We start from the raw sequence: 23,816 nt of genomic DNA, 5'->3' as shown, positions 1-23,816 counted from the left end.
GATTTATAATCAGTGTTGGAAACATTTTTGCTTCTTCATATTATATTTTATTTTTTGGGACCTATGGTACTTTTTCAGCGTTCAGTGAAATAAAAAGTGTTTCATCTAAACCATTAGATGGCACAAAAACGTGGCCTAGCACTTTCCAAAACATTCGCTTATCAAGATGCACGTGTATATTTATCTGATCGCGCACAGTAGTGCAAAGATGCCTTTTGCCCCGTGTGTAAAGTAAAAGGCCCCCCCTTGCCACGTCATATAAGTTTTTTAAAACAAAATAAACAACTTGAATGAGTTATTTTCACACAAAATCTGTTGCTCCATTAATGTTCATTACAACGTATATATTTTTTTCTGCAATTATACATTTTAGGAGCAGTGGATAGCACATTTTCCTTTAAGGTGGGCCTTTAGCCAAGTTGTACTATTTTGAATAAATGCTATTATTTTAATCCTTTTATTCATCAAAGAATAAAAAGAAGAATTATCAAAGCCCCCCCCCCCCCCCCCCCCCCCAAAAAAAAAAAAAACAGAATAATTTCTGAAGGAGCACGTGACACTGAAGACTGGAGTAATGATGCTGCGCCACAGAAATTAATTATATTTACTATATTAAAATAGGAAACCAATATTTAACATTAAAAAAGCTTTGATACTGGATCGCTGAATTATATAACTCAGCAATGAGGAAGTAACTAATCTCACAGCTTCATTTTTGTAGAAAGAGAACAAATGCAACTTTCATCTCTCTTTCTCCCTCTCTCTCAAAATTGCCATATTTCTAATGTGAAAAAAAAACGTAAAAAGTTGACTCATATTAAATGATTCTTTTACTTGTCCCCCTCAATGTCTATGGTGGTCGCGGCCCTGACTGTCTCACATTAATAATACTGTTGTTTATATTCTATTCGCGGACTCCTGCTCTCGGTAATCTAATTTTTGTCGCTACATTACAAAATAATTAGAAGATAACACTGAGACCCCATAAACTAGATATACGACTCATTGGATTAGCGCCACCATTTACAGGGTATGTCTGAAACATAACAAACGAGAGAGGTTCATATTACTACAATGTTTCAAACACACTGTTGTTGTTACGTAACGGTCACTGTAACGTGCGCTCTTGCGTAACACTCGCGCATGCGCAGTCGCGCTGTGCTATGTCCGCCATTGAGTAACACGATCTCGGATAGAAACGGGTCAGAGGCAGTGACACAGACGACTCTCATGTTTCTCCATTCCTCGTGCTCTGAAGTTTGACGGTTACCGTTTTTTAACAACGTATTTTTACAGTCCGTTTACACTGCTGTTTTCTTTTTTTGTCCCGAGATACGTTTGATGGACTCGCACGGGATATTTTAGCAGCGTTTAGTGTTCCCGTTAGCGGGTTAAGCGAACCGAGCCTGGCTCTGCTTTGGGGGCAAGTGCGCCTGCAGCAGCTCAGCGGTTGATGGATCCTAGAATTGCCTGGTTTCAGCCAGAACAGCGGGGACCTGCCAACAACCTGTGGATGCACATCTGGGATACGACGCAGACGCTGGGAAACCTCTACTTCAACAGCAACTGCAACACAGCCAGCGCCAAACTGACGAGCGGCGGAGGCGACGGTGCGTCGAGCAACGCTGTCGCCAGCAGCGGAAAGCCCAGAGACCACCAAGGGATGTCTAGATCCAAACCTGACAGTGAAGTCTCCGAACAGCTAGACTTCATCCCTCTGGAAGCCAATAACAACAATAACAGCAGCAGGACAGGCAGGGGTGTCGGCGGAGGAGGGCAGGTGGGTGGCAGCAGGGTCGCGGGAGTGGGAACCGAGTTGCCAAGCAAGAGGAAAAGAGACAACAAGGCGAGCACCTTTGGCTTTAACAGGAGTCTGCTGCTGACGGATGGGGCGGAGGACATTTACACGGGCACACCGTGGAAAAGCAGAAACTACTCGGAAGGCGTTGTGGGGTGAGTGCAGAGACCAAGTCTGTATGTGTGGGTGTATGATGATAACCTCGGCGCAGGGCCCGGTGTGTTTGCTCGGATTCAGGAGCTGGCCTACGCGTAGACACTAAACTAAGGGTGCTTCAGTACATATTAAACATGTCGTGACCTGAATAGGCAGCACGGTGTTGGACCTGCGACCGTCCATTCACTAAAATAACTATTAGGTTCTCGAGGTGTAACATTCTAGACGTTTCTTCACCATATTTGGCATGTCTACAGGATCCGCGCAATCCTTCCATTTAAATGACCTGTCAGCTGTTCCCCTGACATCTCTAGTTCAAGAATCCTTCAGATCACAAGTAACAAGAACTCTCTCGAAGTCCGTTTAGTCTTAAAGGGATAGCTCACGCCAAAATGAAATTCCGTCTTCATTTACTGAAGCCTCTTGTCGTTTCAAACCTGTGCAGCGTTCTTCTTCTTTGGAACTGGTAATAAATTATTCTGAAGAATGTTGGTTACTTTTGACTTTGTGTGGACGTAAAGTAACTTTTGCTTTTTTGTTCTGTAAAAGAAAGTAATACAGGTTTGAAATGACATGAGGAATAGTAAATTATGACAATTTTAATTTGAGGTAAGTTATCTTTAGATGCTGCTACTATTGCAAAATAATGGATGGTTTCTGTCATAATGCCATACAGTGGTTAGTACTACAAGACTTCTTCTGGGATGAAATGTTGTTACTCTGTATCAGTTTAACACACAGTTTGATAAAGAGCTTCTGCTTAGTTATGTTTTACAGTAGAAACTGACTGAACAGTTGGGGGGAAATTGAACACTTCGAAATGATTAATTAATAATCTAAAAGTTGAAGGTTTATTAATTGCCCATTATGATTACATATCTCAGTGGATCTTTTCCCTTGTGTGCATTGATTTATTCAATGAGACCAATCCCAGATACTACTGTATGAATTACTGTAAGGGTAATGCATAACACGGAGTTGCTCTACTGTAGTTACCGCCTCTATTAATCATTATCTTCCATCCAGTCAGTAATCTACACCTTGCACTTCAAACTCAGGTTACTTAATGATCATAAGTCATGATGACATTGAATTCTTTCCTGACTTTCAGTTTTATTGCTATTCTGATCTGAATAAATCTGCTTGAAAGTGATTGTTCACTCAGAAATGAAAGTTGTCATCATTTACTTACCCCAAAGTCGCTCTGAAGTTATAAGACTGAGTGGATTTTTGTTCTAAAGCTCGACAAAATTAACTGACAGAAATCTCTTTATTTGCTGATCTCTTTCGGTGTGTAATGTGTGAAATGAAAACAAAGCAGCAACTTACTTTCAAAGTCAAACCACAAATTTCCTTTACCAAGAAAGGTTCAATTAGATTTTAATGGCTGTACTTTATTAAGGGCATTAAATGTCTATAAGCACATCTTTCAGTGTGGAACAGAGGTCGATTGTGAAAGTAGTGCTGGATTTGTGTAGTGGGGTGATTTTAGAATTAGGTGTAATTGTTGTGGTGGTGGTTGTGTGTTAGGTTTGTGAAGGTTCAGATTGCTCTACTTTGTGCAGCAGCTTGTGGAGCCCAGAGCAAAGTACAGCTAGCAAGCCTTGTCCTCATTTTGTAGTAATGTTAGCAGAGGGTTTGCATAAGAGCATTCCTCTAGTCCTCACCTTACTGACCTTCTTACCTGACCACCCTTTCTGTTTGTCCTGTTTGTGGAACGAATGACTCCTGTCAGCTTCATCTTGTAGACATATGGCGAAATGAATATAGATTAAGCGCAGACTGGCTCACCTTTAGCTTTGAATTCAGAGCACATGTCTGAGATGCCTTAGAGATTTTAATCTGGTTCTGGGATCATTTGCTGTGGATTTTAGTCTTTGTCATGCCTGCAAGCCTAAAACCAGGATGTGAAATGTGCTGGCTTCCCACAGAACTAAATATTTCCAACCTACATTACAGAAATGTTTTGTGGATTTGTTAGTTGGCGGCTAATTTCACTCTATAATCATTTTTGCTATTCTGTTTGGAGGCGTGAGAAAAGGTACAGATGGTTTTATGTGTTTGCCTGAGTGTGTAGAGATTTTTCTGTTTATATTCTCCGTGTGTTGAGTAAGTTTCTTCCCTGTTCTACCCAAAACAAATGCTTCCCTTCCAAGCTGACATACGATCCATGTCTCTCTGATGTCACGGTGCTTCCAGCCAATCAGAGTGAGTTTAGATCCTTTCGTCTCCCCTGACAACTATGCTGCAGTGAGAGGAGAGGGGAAATCCTCTCCACGCTTTGTTTACTGCTCTTGAATTTTTTATGTTAGGTCTTCTCAATGTTTTTTTAAGTGTAGGATGAGATGAGTTCAGTGCACTCGTCCTCTTTTTGAAAATGCACTGAATCGATTCGAAGGCTATATTTTTGGGCACAAGGAAGCTTTCATTCATTTGTATTCAGAAATCATTGCTGAACAGATGGTGTCCTGAGTTAATGTCTTTGAATAGTCTGTGGTCTTGCTGAAATTTTAAAGAATTGTAAATTAGTGTGTCTTCACCTAAAGATGATCAACGCATGCAGCTCTTTGTTATAGTAGTTTTATATTATTACAAAACATTAAGCAAGGTTCCTTGTGGCTGCTGTTTTTCCCATTATAGCTCTGCTTTCTGCAATTGAGTTCAGCTTATATTCATCAATCACTGACATTAGGTTAACAAGTTGCTATGAGACATGAGGGAGGCATTGCAAGTTGGTGGAAAGGGTTTAATTCTAATAGAAAAGCAGCCTTCGGTGCAAGCACATGGGGTTTCCCTGAGAGGCTCCCAGAAGCTACAAGAGAAATGGGGTTTCAAATTGAATTTTACTGATTCTGTCACTAGCAGCAGGATTTGGAGATGTGAGAGTATGCTCTGAGACACGTATGAGAGCTCTGGGTCTGTCTCAGACACCCCCATGCACATTACAGCACTCAGCAAGAGCTCATTCTCATCACATGGACACTTTCCCAGGGTGGTCGCGATGAACAGGATGATGTCAGAATGTGTTACTCATGTTGCTCTTGTTTTTAGACCAGTGGCAGAATGTTTGTGATCTGCATTGACGTTTGAAACCAAGAAACGGTTGGCTGTTGGTGGACGGTTATTTATTTTAATTATGTTAGATCAAATGCTGTCATGCTTCAGTGGTCTTAAAGGGACAGTTCACCTAACAATGAAATGTTTGTTGTCATATACTTCGCCTTATTTTTTCTTATTTAGATATTTAAAGAGAAGTGTTTTCTGTCCATGCAAATGAAACCAAAACTGTTTGGTCGCCAGCATTTGTCATACAATCATCTTCTGTGTTCTGCAGAAGAAAAAAATTGATGCGAGTTGTGAATGCATGATGACAGAATTTATATTTATGAATAACTAAACTTCTGCTGCGTGGCAAGACATGATCAATGAATATGTCAGTTTGTACACAACAAATAATTTACAAGCCATTGACTAACATAAATTATGTAAAATTTTGTTAGAAACCGAAGAACAGCTACAATGAAATGTGCCTTACAGCGCTCAGTATCTTTAAATCTGTAATAAAAAATAAAAAAATGGATTGTACTAGGCAAACTTTCTGTTCTGGCCTAATTTGATTTAATATGGCAGCACATATAGAACACATAACTCTGAGTTTAAAGCAGATACAAGGTTTTTATGGAAGGTTGTAGAAACCATGTTCATAATAAAAGCTGTCCACGCCACATGTTCATACTTCTGCATCTTTCCCTTATAAGAAAGCTGTTATACACCGTTATAAAGCCATTATATTGTACATGGCATTTTTTTTGCTGGAAAGTGGCCTTTGTGTTTAATGCTGTAGTCTAAAAGATTCCACTTTATCTCTTTCACAATATTTATGTGTACTAATTTGTTAAAACCTTTTGTCACTGAGTGAAGACTCTAATCAACATTGTCTCCTTTTGATTACATATGTGGTCTGTTTATACCAGATGTAGACCAGGAGAATGTGAGATGGACTGAGCTATTAGCACATATCAAATGACTGATTGTGTTTAGCCGGTGTGATAGGATAGTTTGAATGTGGTTTGTCATGGTCTTTTGAGTATTGAGGCTGAAAAGCAACAGACTGACTCCACATGCTCAGCTGACAGCAGATCATGCTGTGCCTAGCAACATGAAATGGTCATTTGTTTATGCTTTGCCTCATTGAATGTACCATGGAGCTTTTGGTCAGACTTGACTGAGTCAGAGTTGGGTGGGTGCACTTTGAACTTATGTAATAGCTTGAATGTTAGTGATTCATCACAGAAGATTGTCCAATATACATATAGATGAGAGTTCAACATGGACCTTCAGTCAACACAAGAGAATGTTTTGGCATATGCACCATTAGAAAACCCATTGCCCATCTGTAAGTTTCGTACACAAGTCAGCACTGTTTGTTTGGCTCTTAAATCCAAATCGTTCAAGTTAACATGGCATTGACATGAAATGTGAAATAACTTATTTTTGTGAGGTGTTTTCCAGTGTAATACTAATGCACGATATTGACTTGTGGGGTTATTTCAGGGCCATACGAACAGTCTGGAATGGAGAGAAGACTTTATAAATCTCATTAGCTTCTCTTTATAAGCTTGAGTTTGTAATGCCTAGGCCTATAGCTAGCATTGAAATACTTATGGGATGCTTTGCTCTCAGTGGCTCAGTTCACAAACTCTGCCATTGATATTAATTATGTAAAGTAATTTTGGCCCTGAATGATTGACATTTGGTAGGTGAGCACAGCTGGCTGCTTCAACGTTTGTTTAGTGACAAAGCTCTCGTTGGCAAAGGATTCTACTTGCTATTACATGACAAGTACAATTTTCCGTCGTAGAACAATACAGCAAAATAAAACTGTTCAAAGGTTAATTTAAATGGTGGGTGAATTCAGTCATTTCTAAAAGTAGCTCAGGTATGTCATGAGTGCTACCTTAAACGTTTGCTGAACTTCTGTTAAAGACGGACTGCTAAATGAAAAATAAACTTGTTGGTAAAAATATCTCCTTGGTTCAAAATAATGAGCAGGTCTTTTGGTCTAGTTTGCAAAATGTACAGTAGTCTGTATTTAACCACTAAGGGTTCAAATTGTGTCTATTCTGTTAAAGCTAGAATGCTTTCTTAAGGGTCACAAACATGGGAAGTTGCTTATTAGCACCGATTGGACTGACACGTGGATTTGTGCAGCTTGTCAGTTAACAATGGCTCCGTGTCGTGTAGTAACCGTTGCCCTGTTAAATCACGCACCTGATGGTATTTACTGCTGATTAGAGAACCGGCTTTACTGACAAGATGCACATTAATCATCGGCCTATATATATTATGCACCCCTAGTTTAAATATTTCTTTTTTTGTGTATATTCGAACAAATTATAAATGTATAATCTATTATGGTTAAATTGTACAATTAATCTGCGGATCAGATGCGTGCCGAACCCTACGGCTTGGTCCGTATGTATCAAGGATCAACTAAAATCCATTTAACCACTAAAATTTTCTGTCTTCTGTCAGTTTTGATCAATTTAATGCTAAATAAGGGTTAAACTGCTTTCCCAATCTTTTGAACCGTAATATATCTGAAAACCTGTGCCCTTAACTAGGCTATCTGATTAAGTAATTGTAAAATGTCAGTTTTGTGATAGTTTTTGCTAAAAGTAATAGTATTGCATCTGATTGTCATCCATAAATGTGCATTTGTATCTTGAGTACTACCACCCACCCTAAAGGAGGAATTCCCCCTATTATCAGACTTCAATTTCAGGCCCTATGAGCTGCTGCTGTATGTGACGTCTAAAAAGGAAAGACTAGTAACAGCAGTCCTGATCTCAGCCAACAGATGACCAAACTAGTGATTACACTCATAACCAACATGATACTGACAAGTCATACTAATGTAGCACAGAGGCTCATTGTCAGAGAGGCTTACAGGTACAACTTCCTGTCCCACTGAAATATGTGTGAATTAACACTGTGCATTGTTTAAGTCACAATGAAACGGAAGTAGAGACAGATTTTCTCTTAAGGGATGAAGATCAGTATTGTAACATATCAGTGTGTAACGTATTAATGGAAAATGGTATAGAATGGGGACTTGATTCTATATATCAGTTGATGGTTAGATGTTGAGATGTGAGGGATGTACCCAAAACTGCAGGCAGATGAACGTGAGGTTTAAATCAATTGTTCATAATAAAAGATCTATAGCATTCATTTAGAAAATAGATGCCTTTCATGTCAACTTTAAACCGATGTAATTAAAAACAACAAAGTGGGCTTTATACATCTAAATCAGGATGATTGTGTGATGTCAGTGTTAAGGGTAACTCTGTGTGTGCGCGGGGGGTGGGGGTTTTTGGTTGAGTCAGTCATTCCACAGCAGTAGCAGTGAAAATTGTGTTGGCCCTCATGGTGAAGGGTTTCCTAGCAACATAGTCTGCTCTCTGATTGGCTGACACTGGGAGTAAACTGCACGCTGCTCCTGCTTGATTGGAGGACACAACAGGCTGTTCTGGAGAATTGAAACTGATCTCAATGGCTTATTCTGTGAAACGAAACTCAGCCTCTCTGTGTGTAATCATTTTCCCACAGCCAGGCTGGACACAACTGGGGAAATGTGCTCTTCAAACTGTGAGCTAGCCTGCTGGGATTGAATTAACTCTAGTTAGATTAAGTGTATTATTAAGGGTTGATAATAATCTCAGAAAATATCCCTGTTTCACAGTTTTCACGATAAATCAAAACTTTTTTATAAGTAACAATGACGACAATGAACAAATCCTTTATTACAACAAACTTAACCATTTCAATGAAAGTATTGAAAGTCTCCCTTCTGGAAAAAAATAAGTAAACAAGTAAAAATAAATAAATAAAACTTTACATTTTATGTATTTATATCACACTTTAACATTTTTAACATGTTTAACTTTTAACATTTTAATTTTTAAATGTTATCAAATTTTGCTTAAATTTTATTTTGCTTTGTAGGTATAATATCTGCTAGAATATTTAAACAAATGTTCAGTGTTAAGTAAATATTTTAAAATTGTAGTTTTGTATTTGTTTTTTTATTTATTAAATTTTTTATTTGAAAAGCAGAACAAAACGGTAAAAAGCACATTAAATTATAATTAATCATAATCTATGACAAAAAAATACTATTATAAACTAGGTTAGTAGATAATTCAGCAGCAAAAGATACTCTAGATTTTAAAAAAATCACGGGTGCACAATAATTGTATGAAATCTAGTGAAATAGATTTTAAATCTAGTGAAATCCAATACACTGGTATTGGTACCGAATACTGAACACTGTCATATCGGTATATTGTTACTTATTATTATTATTATTATTATTATTTTATTTTTTTGTGTGTGTGTTTGTTCATTTCTTGTTTTAGATTTGATTAGTCTAGTTTGTCTGCTTCTGCTCTCTCTTGTCCATTTGCATGTTTCGTGACAGTGTTCCTAAAGCAGATATGGAGAGATCAAGAGGCCATTCAGGCTTTGTGTTTCCACTTTTGCTCTCTTTCAGTTCCGTTTCTTGGACTAAACTTACTTTCTTAGGTTCCCAGAAGTGAAACACACACTTCTATGTAATCTTGATGAAACGCCACACACCTTGCAAATACACACCCAAATGCAAACATACTTTGAATAAACCTTTGAATAAACCTTGTACCTGTTTAATAGAAAAATCTATTTTTTTCTATCAAACATATTAAAAGTATATTTATATATTTGGGCCAATAAAAAAACAATATTTACTGCCAATACTTTAGTTCCATAGGACATTGTCAGTATTGGCAGAGGTGCTCCATAAATAAGTTATGTTTTGGTTGCATAAAAAATGATTTAACTGGCTTGTTGGTGTGTATTGATGATTTGTGTCTTGGTAATGTGAAACATCCTCTGTCCCTGAACACACAAACCCAGTGACCTGTGTCTGTGGAATCGGGAGCATGCATCTGCAGTAGGTGTGTTCACGTTGCAGTGGTGGTCAGCTCTGATGAATGCTGTCAGACTGCCTCTACAGAACACCATGCCCAATTGCCCATGGCAGAAATTTCTCCCATTCTATATAATTTTATCAACCGACAAATAAATGTTCTTAGACATTGATCAGATCCCCAGAAGAGATTTGTGCATTCGTGTGTCTGTGTTGGTATTTATGCTCAGAGCTTTGCATGACTTGTTTGTTTGTTGAACCTGAGTGACCGGCGGTACTGAGACCTTCCTTGAAATAGAAAATATGAGTTTCCATTCAGAGTTTCCACTCGGATAACCAAATGCCAGTTAAGTGGACCTTGAACTTTATGTAACCAATTCTTTCTCACTGCATTAAGGTGGATAAGGTGGATTTTAAATAATTCTGAGCATTTTTAGGAAGTGAGTCTCATTCTTAAGTAATAAGATGCTTAGAATTCCCAGAGTGCAAATTGTTCTTCAGGGTGTGATTGTTACTCACCTGTCCAAAATTACTAAAATGTCTCTACAGGTGATGTAGGAAACCGTTTTATTTCTCACACTCTTATTTTTACTTTTAGGTTAGTTGAAGTTAAAATGAGAACTTCAGTTTGTCTGTTCTGGTCAGATGCTGGGAGGGAACACGTTGTTCTGCACAAGTTAAAGATCCACTTGCTGTCAAATGTGGAGGAGGGACCAGATTGTGAAAGAACAGTAAATTTTATGTTAGGCCGCTCTAGCAATTTGCAAATATAGAAATAACTAAAGAAGAATGTTCATTTGGTGTAGGCGTAATTGCAGTGTCCATGCAGATTTTGTGTTCAACCTCAGGACAAAAGAGCAAGCCAATCCACTCTGAGATCTTAACGGTCTTGTTGGTTAACTCCTACATGCTACTTTTTGTTAAAATCTGGTAAACACCAAAATCTACAAAATCACCTTTCCTACTAGCATATCAAATCAGCAGTTAAATCTGACAATATGTGGCATCATAAATAAATTGAATCATCATGAAAATGTATTTTGTTCAGACTGGTTCAGCTAATGTGCATGTACGTTTTAGACTAAGAAAGGTGATTGTCTCTTTTAATTGGAAGTTGAGATTATCTGAAATTCATAACATTGAGATTTTCGTTGTTCCAAAACGGGTTTAAATGGTCACAGTGTTCCATTTTTTACAACATTGTTTAGTGAATCTTTTATTGTGGAGTTGATTTAAGCATGATTGCCGAGTTTACTTTAAGGGATAAAATGCACCAGGTTCAAAAAACAAATGCTCCAATATATATATATTTTGCCACACTTTTATCCAAAGCACCTTACATTGCATTTATTGTGTACGTTATATTAGTTCTTGCAATCAATCAAACCCATGACCTTGCCATTGTTAATGCCATGTTTGAGCTACAGGAAATCTATTGGAGTCATTACCTAAGTCATGGGCCAACTCAGCACAATTACAGAATGATGGAACCACCTGCAGCAGCAGCTATATGTGCATGAGTAATGACGGCGGCCAGTTTGGCAGGCATGTGCGGATACAACCCTAGACATGGGATTGGCACCTGGCACCAGAATACTAGTGTTAGTAAAAGCTGGAAGAGAATGGGAGGTGATACTAGGTCCCCTGTCATAGTCGTCTACTGAACATACTGAACTTTCATGACACTAAGAGATTATTTCAATAAATTAATTCCTCTCTAAGCAGCTTGCATGTATAGTATTTCTGCAGGTTTGCCCCATGCAGTGTTTGATACTGCTACCATTGCTTGAACTTAGTGTTCAGGTAACAGGTTGGAATAGACTGCTGGGTCGGGTTGGGTTGGGTTGAGTTAAATGGTGTGCTGCTTTCTAGGGTCAAATTATTAGAGATGTGTAATAATGAGGTGTCACCTAGCTGCACTTTCCCTATCCTGACTCAGACGCATCTCTAGCTCTCCCAGCTGTAGTAACCTGCCTTTTGAATGGTTACTTTCCTGTAAGTAGGGTGTGAATTTGTTTCTTTTTTCTTCTCTTACCCTGAGTCATGTTAATCAGTGTTCACATCACCTACATGTAGTGTTGTTTTTGGCAGCCTGTTTTACTTTTAGTTTTAGTCTAGTCTTTGCATGAAGACATTTTAGTTTTTATTAGTTTGTCACATTCATACTCTTTTAAGTCTAGTCTAGTTTTAGTCGAAGAAAACTGATGACATTTAGTCATGAAAATGGTATTTTAGTCTTTTTAGCAAAGCCATTCTATTTAATCTTGTCAATATAGTACAAGTACCTAGTAGTATAGATGAAACCAAAATTTTATTTTAGCCAAACCCATTTCAAACAAGGTTATATTATTGTTACCCTATAGACTCAAGAATACATCCATTCCAGACACAAAGACTCTCTGATAAGGGCTGTGATGGTGGCAGATATTTACTACCACGTATGAAAAAAAATTGTGTGTGTGTATACCATTATTACAAACACAAATAATAATCAATGAGGCTCAATCATCTATTAAGAACCATGCGTTTATTTTAGCACATCCTGCAAAACACTAATAAATATCAAATAAATAATGGTTAAACAAGAAAGTAGACTAAATAAGAAGGTTAAATACACCATTTCTCCAGGACACGAGTCGCACGGAGCAACAATGGGCGCAACATTGCAAAATACTATAGAATTCATTATAATCAATTGGTGATGCTACACTGGATGCAGCATGACAAATCTCTGACAGTAAACTGCCTCGTCCTATTTATGAGGTACTGAGGCAGTGTTCAAATGTCCTGGGTAGACACTAGACAACCCTGTTGCAACGTGGTGTCGTGTCCAGTGTAGACACAGGAAAAAAGCCTTGTCCGTTTGGGAAGGTCTTCACTCACCCAGTTTGAAATAGGAATCATTGCCACATTTATTGTCAACATCTTTCATTTTATCACCGTCTCGTTTGTATTTGACCAGTTTGGAGAAACTATGCCTCACCAAACCTGACCAACCAAGACAATTGTACAAACGTGGATGGGTGACATAAATGGAGAATGGAGATGGCACCAGATCGGCGATGTAGTATTTGGATTCCAAACAAGGTCCATTGCCCAACACAAAATCTATTTGCTGAATACATAAACTGTATTTTCCTACACTCAAACCTGCCAATCTAAAGGAAATGCTGTGTATGGCGTTTGAGGTAATTTGTAAATTACTATAGACTTAAAGTCTAAATAAAGCAATTTGCAACTGTTATTAAATTACTTTTAAATTACTGTTATTTCACTTGTATACAAAACAAGTGTGCATAGAGTGCATGACGTCACGTGCACTACTGCCAGCGGCAGTAGACCAATGGTTCCTAGCCTCGCTCCTGGAGGCCCCCCAACACTGCACACTTTGCATCTGTCCTTTGTCTGACTCACCCATTTCAGGTCTTGGAGTCTCTAATAATGAGCTGATGATCTGAATCAGGTGTGTTTCATTAAGTAGACATGGAAAACCTGTCATGTTGGGGGGCCTCCAGGAACGTGTTTGAGAACCACTGCTGAGTAGACAACCGCGGACTCTTTTTTTGTCCCAAAGGCGAACCCCGGCTGGCCGGCTATTGGGCCCCTTACATCCACAAGTTCACTTGGGTGAGCGTGGAAAATATGTCGCATTGCGTCAAGTATAAAAGCCCTATCCGTTTGGGAAGGTGTGCTCGCAGTGAGCTGAAGCTCACGAAGCAGAGCCAGGCCAAAGTATAAATCCCGCTTTGTTTGTTATCATCTGCGCAGTGCGACCTGATGCCAACCCTGAAGTGAGACACAGGAAACAGAAATACTACAAAATAATAATAACTTGACAAAATAATGTTATAATATTTAGTTTGGTATTTTTTTGGTCAACAAAAATGAAGAGACGTTTTAGCATAGTTTTTATTTTGTAAACCACATTTAGTCTTGTTTTTATTCATCAACAGAATTGCATTATACATTAAATTATAGTCGTCATCACACGACTAGCATTTAAAGTTGCATCTCATCTCGTTTTCTTCACGTAATAAAGGTTTGTTGACAACGATATTTTATCTTAATTTTCGTTGACAAAAGCAACACTACTTACATGACAGCAATGTCATTCAATAGTTTGGTTTAGATTTTTTTAAAAGAAATGTATATTTTTATTTCCTAGGGGAGTATTGAATTAATAAAAAGTGGTTCTCCCTTAAAGTCCCGATGACTTTAGCTTTTAGTATTAATATGTTATGCCTTTAATATGTAACACCATATGCCTTAAGATTATGAATAAGCTGATGTGTTCCAAAACAATGCAAAAATTCTTATTTAAATAAAAAAAAATTAATGTATGCATTTAGCAGACGCTTTTATCCAAAGCGACTTAAAGTGCATTCAGGCTATCAATTTTTACCAATGATGTGTTCCCGGGGATTTAGGAGATATAAGCATTCAAAACTTAGTCCCTCACTTCCACTAAAATGGATCATGGATTTTCATGACATCACATCACACTTCATCTTCTCATCAAATCTTCTGTCCAATCAAATGCTCTCTAGAATCCAAAGTGCCTGCTCTCTTCACTATAAATAGATGTAATCGGTCACTTGTTTACATGATTAATATTTTCTGTGTGGTGAATGGCACGTAATGCGCTATATAGGGGACAGGGAACGATTCAGACTGTGTAAATATGCTTTCCATTGAAGAAAAAGAAGTCAGGTTTCGCACTGTGTCACGCTAACCACTGCAACGCACACACTAAGCTCCAGTCAAGAGACACGATAGCACATAGCAGATTACATGCGCCTGTCGGCGCAGACAACAAAACGTATCGGACCTATTTGAATTCTACAAAGAATGCTATATTTTACACTATGGATGTGATTATGGCTGACACACCCTGCCAAATGCGGCTTTACGGAGCTCAACGGCTCTGAACTTTCAAGCCAAGCTGAGGTAAAAATTAACACTATTGGCTATTAAAAAAAGGGGAGGGGCTGCATGATATGTGCCGTCCTGTCTTTCCATTTCAGTTAAAATGATATTAACACACAGAATAACACTGCGTGTTTCAAAGCATTTCAGGGGACCTTTAAGGATCGGTGGCACTGTGCCACCATATCACTTTGTAGTATTTGTGTTAAATATTAAGGAGCTTTATTACCAATAATGTGGCCACTCTTTGATTATGTATTACTTAATTTTTCTCTGTTTCTCTATCCAGCCTGCATGAGGAGATAAAGGACTTTTATGAGTATATTTCTCCTCGTCCAGAGGAGGAGCAGATGAGGCTAGAGGTGGTGGCCAGGATCCAAGGAGTCATCAAGGACTTGTGGCCCAATGCCAAGGTTAGATACTCACACACACCATTTCAATTAAATTGATTGTTTTCTTGAGGTTTATGTCATTTTGTATTCTTGAATATTTGGATGATCGGGAACAATCAATAAGGTACCTGCCAAAGATGAATAAATGCAGACATGCATTGGTCTAAATACAGAGCCCTGAGGAACCCCATTTCTAAGTTGTCACTGGAACCCATTAGAAATGAAATAAACACTCTTCTCAATTCACCTTTACATCTAAAAGGATATGTTTATTGATTTAAAAATTAACTTAATATTTATTTATTTATTCAGTTTGCATTGCTCAGTCCAGCTATTTTGTAATTGTTAATCTAGGGTTGGGTTGATAGACATCACGATGTTGGGCCTTTTTTGAATGCACATTTGCTTTTTATTTTTTCTATCACTTTTGAGATTCGCAATCAAACATACTCTGTTTTTACTATGGAGCGGCAGTACTTACCACACATTTACAAGATTATATGTTTGTCAATGGTACTGAGGATCACCAAATCATTTGCCATCATCCTCAGTAATCTCTCCTTACACATTGACTACTAGTGCTGGTCTGAATACCATTTTTTGAGCTTAGAAGCTTGTAGTAGTAGTATGTAGTTAGTAGATATTTATGATATACTAACACAAATTTCAAATGCTTTTCAACGGTGTCGCGTCCAGTGTAGACAGAATTTGGCTGTTGCTAGGCATACTGCTTACAGAACTCTCACTTGCTCACAACTTTTCAAACTTGATGTGGTGTTGTGGTAGGCCGTTTCAAATCGCATATTTGGCACACTGCCTTTGTCTTGTCCTCACTCAAATTAAAGTGCTCCCACACAGCTGAGGTCTTTGGCATTTTTGTCTTCTCTTCCAGATGAGCTGAATCATGACGTTCACTCATGGGCAATTCATATTCAAGGACAAATGAGAACTGTTTCATGGGAGATACCAGGTGTATGAAAAAATGAATAAATAGAAAGGAATATTTGAATCTCAAAATTGAAAATTTAATGGCAACCCACCGATATTTGAATAATCGAATATTCTCGTCCAGCCCTAGTGTATACACCAGACGGGACAGTTGTCGTGTCGCTGAAGACTGTCTACACTGGATGCCACAAAGAGACCTTTGAAAATCATTAGAAATATGTGTCAGCTCATCATAAATAGAACGCGGCAGCGGTTTACTGTCAGGGATTAGTGATGTGCCACGTCACATCCAGTGTAGACAGCATCACGGATTATACCGAGTTCTGTCGACTGATCTATATGTAATGAATCTTTATTATAGATCAGTGGTTCTATAGTATTTTGTCGCGCTGCTCACATCCGATGTAGACACGTGTTCGGAATCGTTAGTTGTTTTCCCTTATATGGATTTTACGCTTCGGGGCACACCTCCCCCAATACCAGACTGAGTATGTAACTGTGCAAAGAGAGGCTTTACTCTACTGTTTAGGAATTTAGAATGAATACTTCCTGTATACTACTTGTTTTGAATTATTTATATATGCTTAGCTCAGATGTATATTTATTTTTTATTTAAATTTATTTTGCACTTTTTAAATGATGGAGTACATTGCCCCATAAGCTTGCATAGCATGTAAAAATCACCATATGTTATGTTAGATGTGATATTATGTGATGTTGGGGTGTTGTATTATTTTGCGTGTTAACTGACAGAGTAATATACTTTAATTTACAGCTCTGTTTCCAGAAATGTTCATGTGTCTTATGAGGTCACATCTTTCTCACCAGTTTCAGTCCAAGTGTGTTTTTGCAAGTAATTACACTCATGTACTCAAACATCAGAGTGGCTCGTGGGAATACCTGTGTCTGATTTGCATGTTACAGATCTTTCCTGTTTTAAATATGAACACAGGATGGGAGTTTGGACTAATGGTTTCATGGGTAGATTCTTATAAGGGCAGATTTAATGTTTTTCTGTTTTCTGTTTCAGGTTGAAGTGTTTGGCAGCTTTAGCACAGGCTTGTATTTACCTACAAGGTAATATGTTTTTGATTTTTATTTTTCTTGCTGCATTTTCTCCATTCAGCACAAAATTCATATGTTCTACAATGGTCTTTTTGTAATTGTGTAATGAAAGTATTATGACATGTAGACGTGTTTGTGTGTGTATGTGTACTTTTTGTGTGCTTGCAAAGAGGGGATTAAGATTTGTAATTTTAGCTCTTTAGCGTATCCTGTGATCCCGAGTGTGTGCTATTTATTTATTTATTATTTATTTTTTTTACTCCAGTCTCACGTCACTCACACCAGTCGTACTGTGTGTATACACCACCTGGATTACTGAAGTGTGGCTTAGTGGAATACATCTGTCTGTGCCAGTACACAACTATGCCAGTTGTTGAAACAGTTTAGTTTAATACTCCATATATTAAGTAACGTCCATAAATTAATGTGTCCCATACTCTTTCATAATTTTTTGGTTTATTCAAAGTCATCAAACTTGTTCCAAAACATAATACACATTCAGTGTATTGCTCATTCATTAAAGGGTTAGTTCACCCAAAAATGAAAATTGTCATCATTTATTCACCCCCAAGACATTCCAAACCTGTATGAGTTTCTCTCTTATGTTGAACATAAAAGAAGTTATTTTGAAGATTGCTGGTAATCAAACAGTTGGTGGTTGCCATTGACTTCCATAGTATTTATTTTACTACTATGGAAGTCAATGGCAACCACCAACTGTGTTGTTTGCTTACATTTACCACTTTCTCTTCTCCCTCTTTATTTCAGTGATATAGACTTGGTGGTATTTGGTCACTGGGAGACTTTACCTCTCTGGACTCTGGAAGAGGCGCTGCGCAAGAGAAAAATTGCAGATGAGAACTCTGTCAAAGTCCTGGACAAAGCAACGGTACGAGTAGTGCTGTGTCATAAACATGCGTTGGCTGTTTTTGTTGTCTGCCAGACATCCCTGCTTGTGCATTAACACGCTGTGTGTTTGTAGGTTCCCATCATTAAACTGACAGACTTGCACACAGAGGTAAAAGTGGACATCAGCTTTAACGTACAGAATGGTGTTAAAGCCGCGAAACTTATCAGGGACTTCAAACAGGTGAGTGTGGAGGTTTTCCTTCAAGTCCTCTTTTTAACTCCAGCGATAAATTAAGAGGGAAATAGATATGCTGATGTCAGATGAAGCTGTTTAGGTTTTAGAAACTCATTTGAACTTGATTTTCAACATGAAAAGCACCTCAGCATATAAAATGAATTTGTGTGAGAAAGTTTTCCAGGAATGTAGGTTTTAAGTCTTGTTGCAGATTTATTTTCTGACTTGTGTGTTTCAGCAATTTCCTGTATTACCGTACCTGGTGCTGGTTTTGAAGCAGTTTTTACTGCAGAGAGACCTGAATGAGGTGTTTACGGGAGGAATCGGATCATACAGTCTGTTCCTCATGGTTGTCAGCTTCTTACAGGTAACACACTTCTTTCTACACATTCCATCGAATCCACACACTGTCTCACAGTACCCAAAGATAAATCCTACTGAAAACTGGTGACAGTAAAGAGTTTTACATTGTTACAAAAGATTTCTATTTCAATAGCTTTAATTTCTACTCATCATAGATTAGGATTACAGTTCATATTCAATTATTAATCTGCACAGCTGCACAACATTGACAATAATAAATGGTTTTTGAGCACCAAATCAGCATATTTGAATGATTTCTGTTGGTGATGTGACACTGTACTGTAAGCCTCGATTTGACTAGATCTGCCTCAAGAGTGAAAATCACCCATTTAATGATAATTGCTCAAAGGATTTTTATTAATACAACAGTTTAATTACAATTATAATTGCGGTTTTATTTCCCAGCTGCACTATAGAGAAGACGCGTGTAGTTCAAACCCAAACCTGGGTGTACTGTTGATTGAGTTTTTCGAGCTATACGGACGGCATTTTAACTACCTGAAGACGGGGATCAGGATCAAAGATGGTGGCTCATACTTGGCCAAGGATGAAGTGCAGAAAGGCATGCTGGATGGGTACAGACCCTCTATGCTTTACATTGAGGATCCTTTGCAGCCAGGTACAAACACAAACCCTAATGCACACACTGACACTTTTTAAACCGCTCAACTGACCCAAACATGTCACCAAAGATGGTATGGAAGATGTTTTGTTTTTGTCATTTGTTTTTGTCCTAGGAAATGATGTAGGGCGAAGTTCATATGGGGCGATGCAGGTGAAAGAGGCTTTTGATTATGCTTACGTTGTCTTAAATCACGCTGTGTCCCCAATTGCCAAGCACTACCCCAACAACAAGTCAGAGAGGTGAGACAAAGACAACTGTAATAGACACGTGTGTTTTCAATTTTCAGAATTGTAATTTCTTAAGTAAAAAATAAAAACCCTGCAAACTGACAGACAAGTCAGCTGAAAGAAGTCAAAAGTGAAAAAAATCAGTAAATACCGATTGAACTCTAGACCTACTCAGGATGGGATTCATGATAGGTGTTATCTTTTCCCCACAGTATTCTCGGTCGAATAATCCGTGTCACACAGGAAGTAGCAGAGTACCGTGACTGGATCAGTGTGCAGTGGGGCCAGCGGAGCAACAATGAGCCGATCCTCAGTTGTAATGGTAAGACATTATCCCTGAGCTAATTTTGATATGTCTTCAACTTTAGATGAAAATGAAAATGAATTAGCTGAAAATCCCTTGTTTTATTTCTCCATAGTAAATGATGTCACGCGGAGAGTTGAGTCTGAGGAGCTTGATGAGTGTAATAATAACTTCCCAGAAGATAGTGCAGTGCTTCCTGCTGTTCCCCGGAGCAAAGTGTCATCAAACTCTTCCTCTCCTTCCCCCTCTTCCCCTTCATCGCCATCATTATCATCGCCATCTTCAGCAGCCTCTAGCTCAAGTGAAGCGGTAAGTTTATATATATAAATTGGTTTTTACCATGAACATTTTCTTACACTAAAAATAGCATTAGAGGTTGTTTTAGCATAAACTGAATACATTTTATATACATTTGGTAAAATATTATTTTCATTTCAAAAATTAAAAAATAGATATTTTTGTATTTTTATTTTTGACTGGCTTTCCACAGGACTCTGATGGAACGCCCTGTAAGACTTCAAAAGCTTTGGGTCGGGCCTCTAACACTTACAATGAGAATACAGAAAGGAATCTGTCCAATCACAGATCACAAAATCATTCAACAACAGTGCCCACCCCCACTAATAAGGGCAACAAGGTAAGAACCTGATGGAAGTCACTATGATTCCATTTATGATGGAGACAGACAAATTGGTTCAAATATCTCTGTTATACATAACACTTTACTATAACATTCAGTTTGTTAGCATTAGTTAACAAATTGACTTGGTATTAGTCAACAAATTTAGGGTATCATGAATTAATCTGTGCTAATACAGAATGTATTAATGTTGTTTATTGTTACTGTCTGCTAATACATTTTAAGCATTTTAAGTACATTTTTTACTATTTAGTTTTATTCATTTAATTTGGTTGTTTAACGTTGTTAGAGTTTTATACAAATCATCTATGTTTTTTTAATTCAGAGCCGACAGCTTGCTAACAAAAGTGCTCAAGGGCCACACAACAACCCCAACAAGATCCAGCAAAACAGCAAGTCCCAAAAACCTAGCATGAAGAAGAGGAAACCTCAGCGTGAGGTAGCGCGTGAGGACTTGTGCAGATAGGGGGAGCTGTTCTTGCAGACTCACACCTGCTCTTAATGTGTCTGACCACAGAAGGGTGCTGCTGGTATCATTAATCTCTCCTGTCCCACTGTTAAAGGGATGCGTGTGACTTTGTAGCTGGAAAAGGAAAAGAGGAAAAAAAAAAAGATTTATTAAAGTGGGGCGTAGGCCATGGGATTTAAATCATGTGGGAGAGGCTAGGCCTGATCTGTATTGGCTTCTGTACAATTTGGGAGCTGCACTGCTCTCCTGGAGATGTGGAGGACCAGAGAATGTAGGAGAGAGAATTCAACTCGAGCAATACCTGAAACCCTGGACTTTTGCCTCACTGAGGACAGCTGAAGGAAAATAAAAAGGACTCGAATTACAAAAAAAAAAAAGGGTTATATTGAAAGTGTAAAGATTTTTAAATGTTTAAAAAAAATTGTAAAATGTAATTAGTACAAGAGAAATTATGCATGTTTTTTCTTTTCTTTCTTTTTTTTTTCTTTTTTTTGAAGAGTGGTTCTTTTTTGTCATGAATGCAGATTATACAACTATTTGTACAAGAAAAAAAAAAGACACAAAAAAAAACACCAAATATCCCAAAAATATTATCCAACATGGAAATGGTTTCATAATAGTTTTATAGTATTGTTTATTTTTTGCCATGCTGCAGACATACACACATTAACCAGAAAAGAGCTCTTCATGGCTATGTACGGGTTTAGGTTCAATTGCCAACACTTATCATCAGCCTCTTCTGCTGTTCTTGTAATGATGTGGTTGGGCTGTGTGAGAGGGGTGTTAGTAGTTGACTGCACATCCGAAAACACACAACTCTGCACACTGTATGAATGTGTGTGTGTGTGTGTGTTTTGAGTGTATGTGTGAACAGTCTGTCAGCAAGAGGCGTAAAGTGTGTAGATCTGGAAATTTGAAGAACACTACAGCTGTGGTTTTCAGTCTGCTTCTCAGAATGATCAGCCCATTGCAAAATAAATTGTATTTGTTAATGTATTTATTTTTATCAAAGACAGTTGATTTCTATATGCTGACCGCAGAGGCCAGACATGTTCTGTGTTCTGTCTTATGGCTGAGTGGCAAAACATTGTTGCTTTTCATGTAGTGTGTTATATATATATATTATTTTTTTTATTTTATTTTTTTTCTGAATGTCAAATACCCTTTTTCCGATAACAGTTGAGTGACCAAGTTTATTTCTGAAAGTACATTTTAACAGATATAAGAAAAAAAATGGTTTAAACATTTTAATTTGTGGCTGGTCTACTTAAAAGGAGATGAGGTGGATTATTTTGTGTGATTTTTATTTTTTGTTTAATTAATTTTCTCCTCCATTCCACTGGATCTTGATGTATTTGTAAGAATGCCCGTTCTCTCCAAATTAATATTAATGCATTTCTTCAGATAAACAGTAGGTGGTGGTGTAACATAAGGTTATTTCATACACTGTAATTCCCCAGTGACTTTGTTTTAAGATTTGCTTAATAGTTTTCACAGATCTCTGTAAATGTAAGATATGATGGCTTTTGATGAGGTAATATTAGTTACTCCACCTGTGTTGAGTGTATGGAGTATCAAAGCCAGTAGTATGTCTAAAACCGAATCGATGCCACTGAAATAGAGCTGAGAGAAATGCAGCAATAGAACAATTGGAGGATCATTAGTGCCATAGCCAGTGCTCCAGACAGGTTTACTTCACATGTATCCATGATCATCCATGCAATAAAAGTTACAGCACAACTATCCAACATCAAGCTGGTACATTTCCTATTCCACAAAGTCTCTGTTAAATGCCTTTTCTTTGTTTTGAAAAGTTGCTATAAATTTTGTACTTTCCTAATGTTAAGTGTACTAAATGTTGTTTGGACATGTTTTTTTTTTATATATATATGCTTTAATGTCTTGGTATAGTGCATTTAACTTAACGCCAGTGACTGAGCCGAGCAAATGAATGATGTTCTATAGTCAGCTGGTACAGCAGAACGAAACTTAATGAACACCATTATTAAACCGGAAATTATTTACTCCAAGACCAAGGGATGCTTTGTGAAAAAAGTTCCAATAATAATAATAATACTGGCGTAATACTGTTACTTTGTATTTTTGGATTTAGGACGATTGGAGGATTTTTGACAGATATTTTGTTGGTTGCAGCTGCATTCTACACACTACAGAACATCTGATCATTTTGCAAGTGTTCCTGGTTTAACTTGACCCTGAAAGAGTTAATAATCTTAAACCTGCAACTGTACTCTTTGACCTTGAGAGACGCATCAGGCAGAAGAACTGAGCTGATTGTGACATTTACCTGATCCTCATCTCTATTGTCTTTGACATGCCAATATAATACTTTGCTATTTATATGGTCTGTGATTTATTTGTATGTATGTGTGTGTGTGAATACACACTTTCCAAAACCGGTCACCTAAATGGACACCCCCGCCCCCAAAAGAGAGAGAGAGAGAGAGAGAGAAGGCAGAGTTGCTGTTTAATTATAGTTTTTGTATATTGTTTGTAGTGGCTGTCTGTGAAGTGTAGGTTACTGCAGCTGCTTCACTGATATGCACCAAGCACAGAACTGCAGCTTTTTACAATGTTTCAATCGTGTTCTCAATAGTCACGTCTGTTAAAACTGGTAGTCCCAAGACTGAGCAAATATTGAATATGCATAAACAATTATATATTTGTATTATTTTTTTATATATATAATATTTAATGGTTGGTCTTTATTTAAAAAAAAAAAGGTTTTGAGGCTGTGTCACTCGTATTTTAGCTCTTAAAGGCTAGGCTACTAAAACATATGTTTTGAATATTTTTGTGAGAATTGAAAGGGGATAAAGCTCAACTTTG

At 37.7% G+C, this 23,816-nt stretch overlaps 1 protein-coding gene across 1 annotated transcript; it reads left to right on the top strand.

Annotated features, from left to right (window-relative positions):
• The first annotated feature begins 1,164 nt into the window (after positions 1–1,164).
• Positions 1,165–23,327, top strand: tent4b (terminal nucleotidyltransferase 4B). The gene is made up of 12 exons (XM_052561204.1): positions 1,165–1,953; positions 15,139–15,262; positions 17,220–17,266; positions 18,023–18,143; positions 18,237–18,344; positions 18,577–18,705; positions 19,107–19,320; positions 19,439–19,565; positions 19,766–19,875; positions 19,973–20,166; positions 20,348–20,494; positions 20,823–23,327. Exons 1-12 carry the CDS (start codon positions 1,454–1,456, stop codon positions 20,961–20,963), a joined length of 1,962 nt encoding a protein of 653 aa, XP_052417164.1. The 5' UTR covers positions 1,165–1,453; the 3' UTR covers positions 20,964–23,327.
• The last annotated feature ends 489 nt before the right edge of the window (positions 23,328–23,816 follow it).

The sequence above is a fragment of the Carassius gibelio genome, chromosome B7, assembly GCF_023724105.1.
Source record: "Carassius gibelio isolate Cgi1373 ecotype wild population from Czech Republic chromosome B7, carGib1.2-hapl.c, whole genome shotgun sequence".
Lineage (NCBI taxonomy): Eukaryota > Metazoa > Chordata > Actinopteri > Cypriniformes > Cyprinidae > Carassius > Carassius gibelio.
The sequence above is the reverse complement of the archived record's forward strand: the minus strand, read 5'-3'. Positions and strand labels throughout refer to the sequence as shown.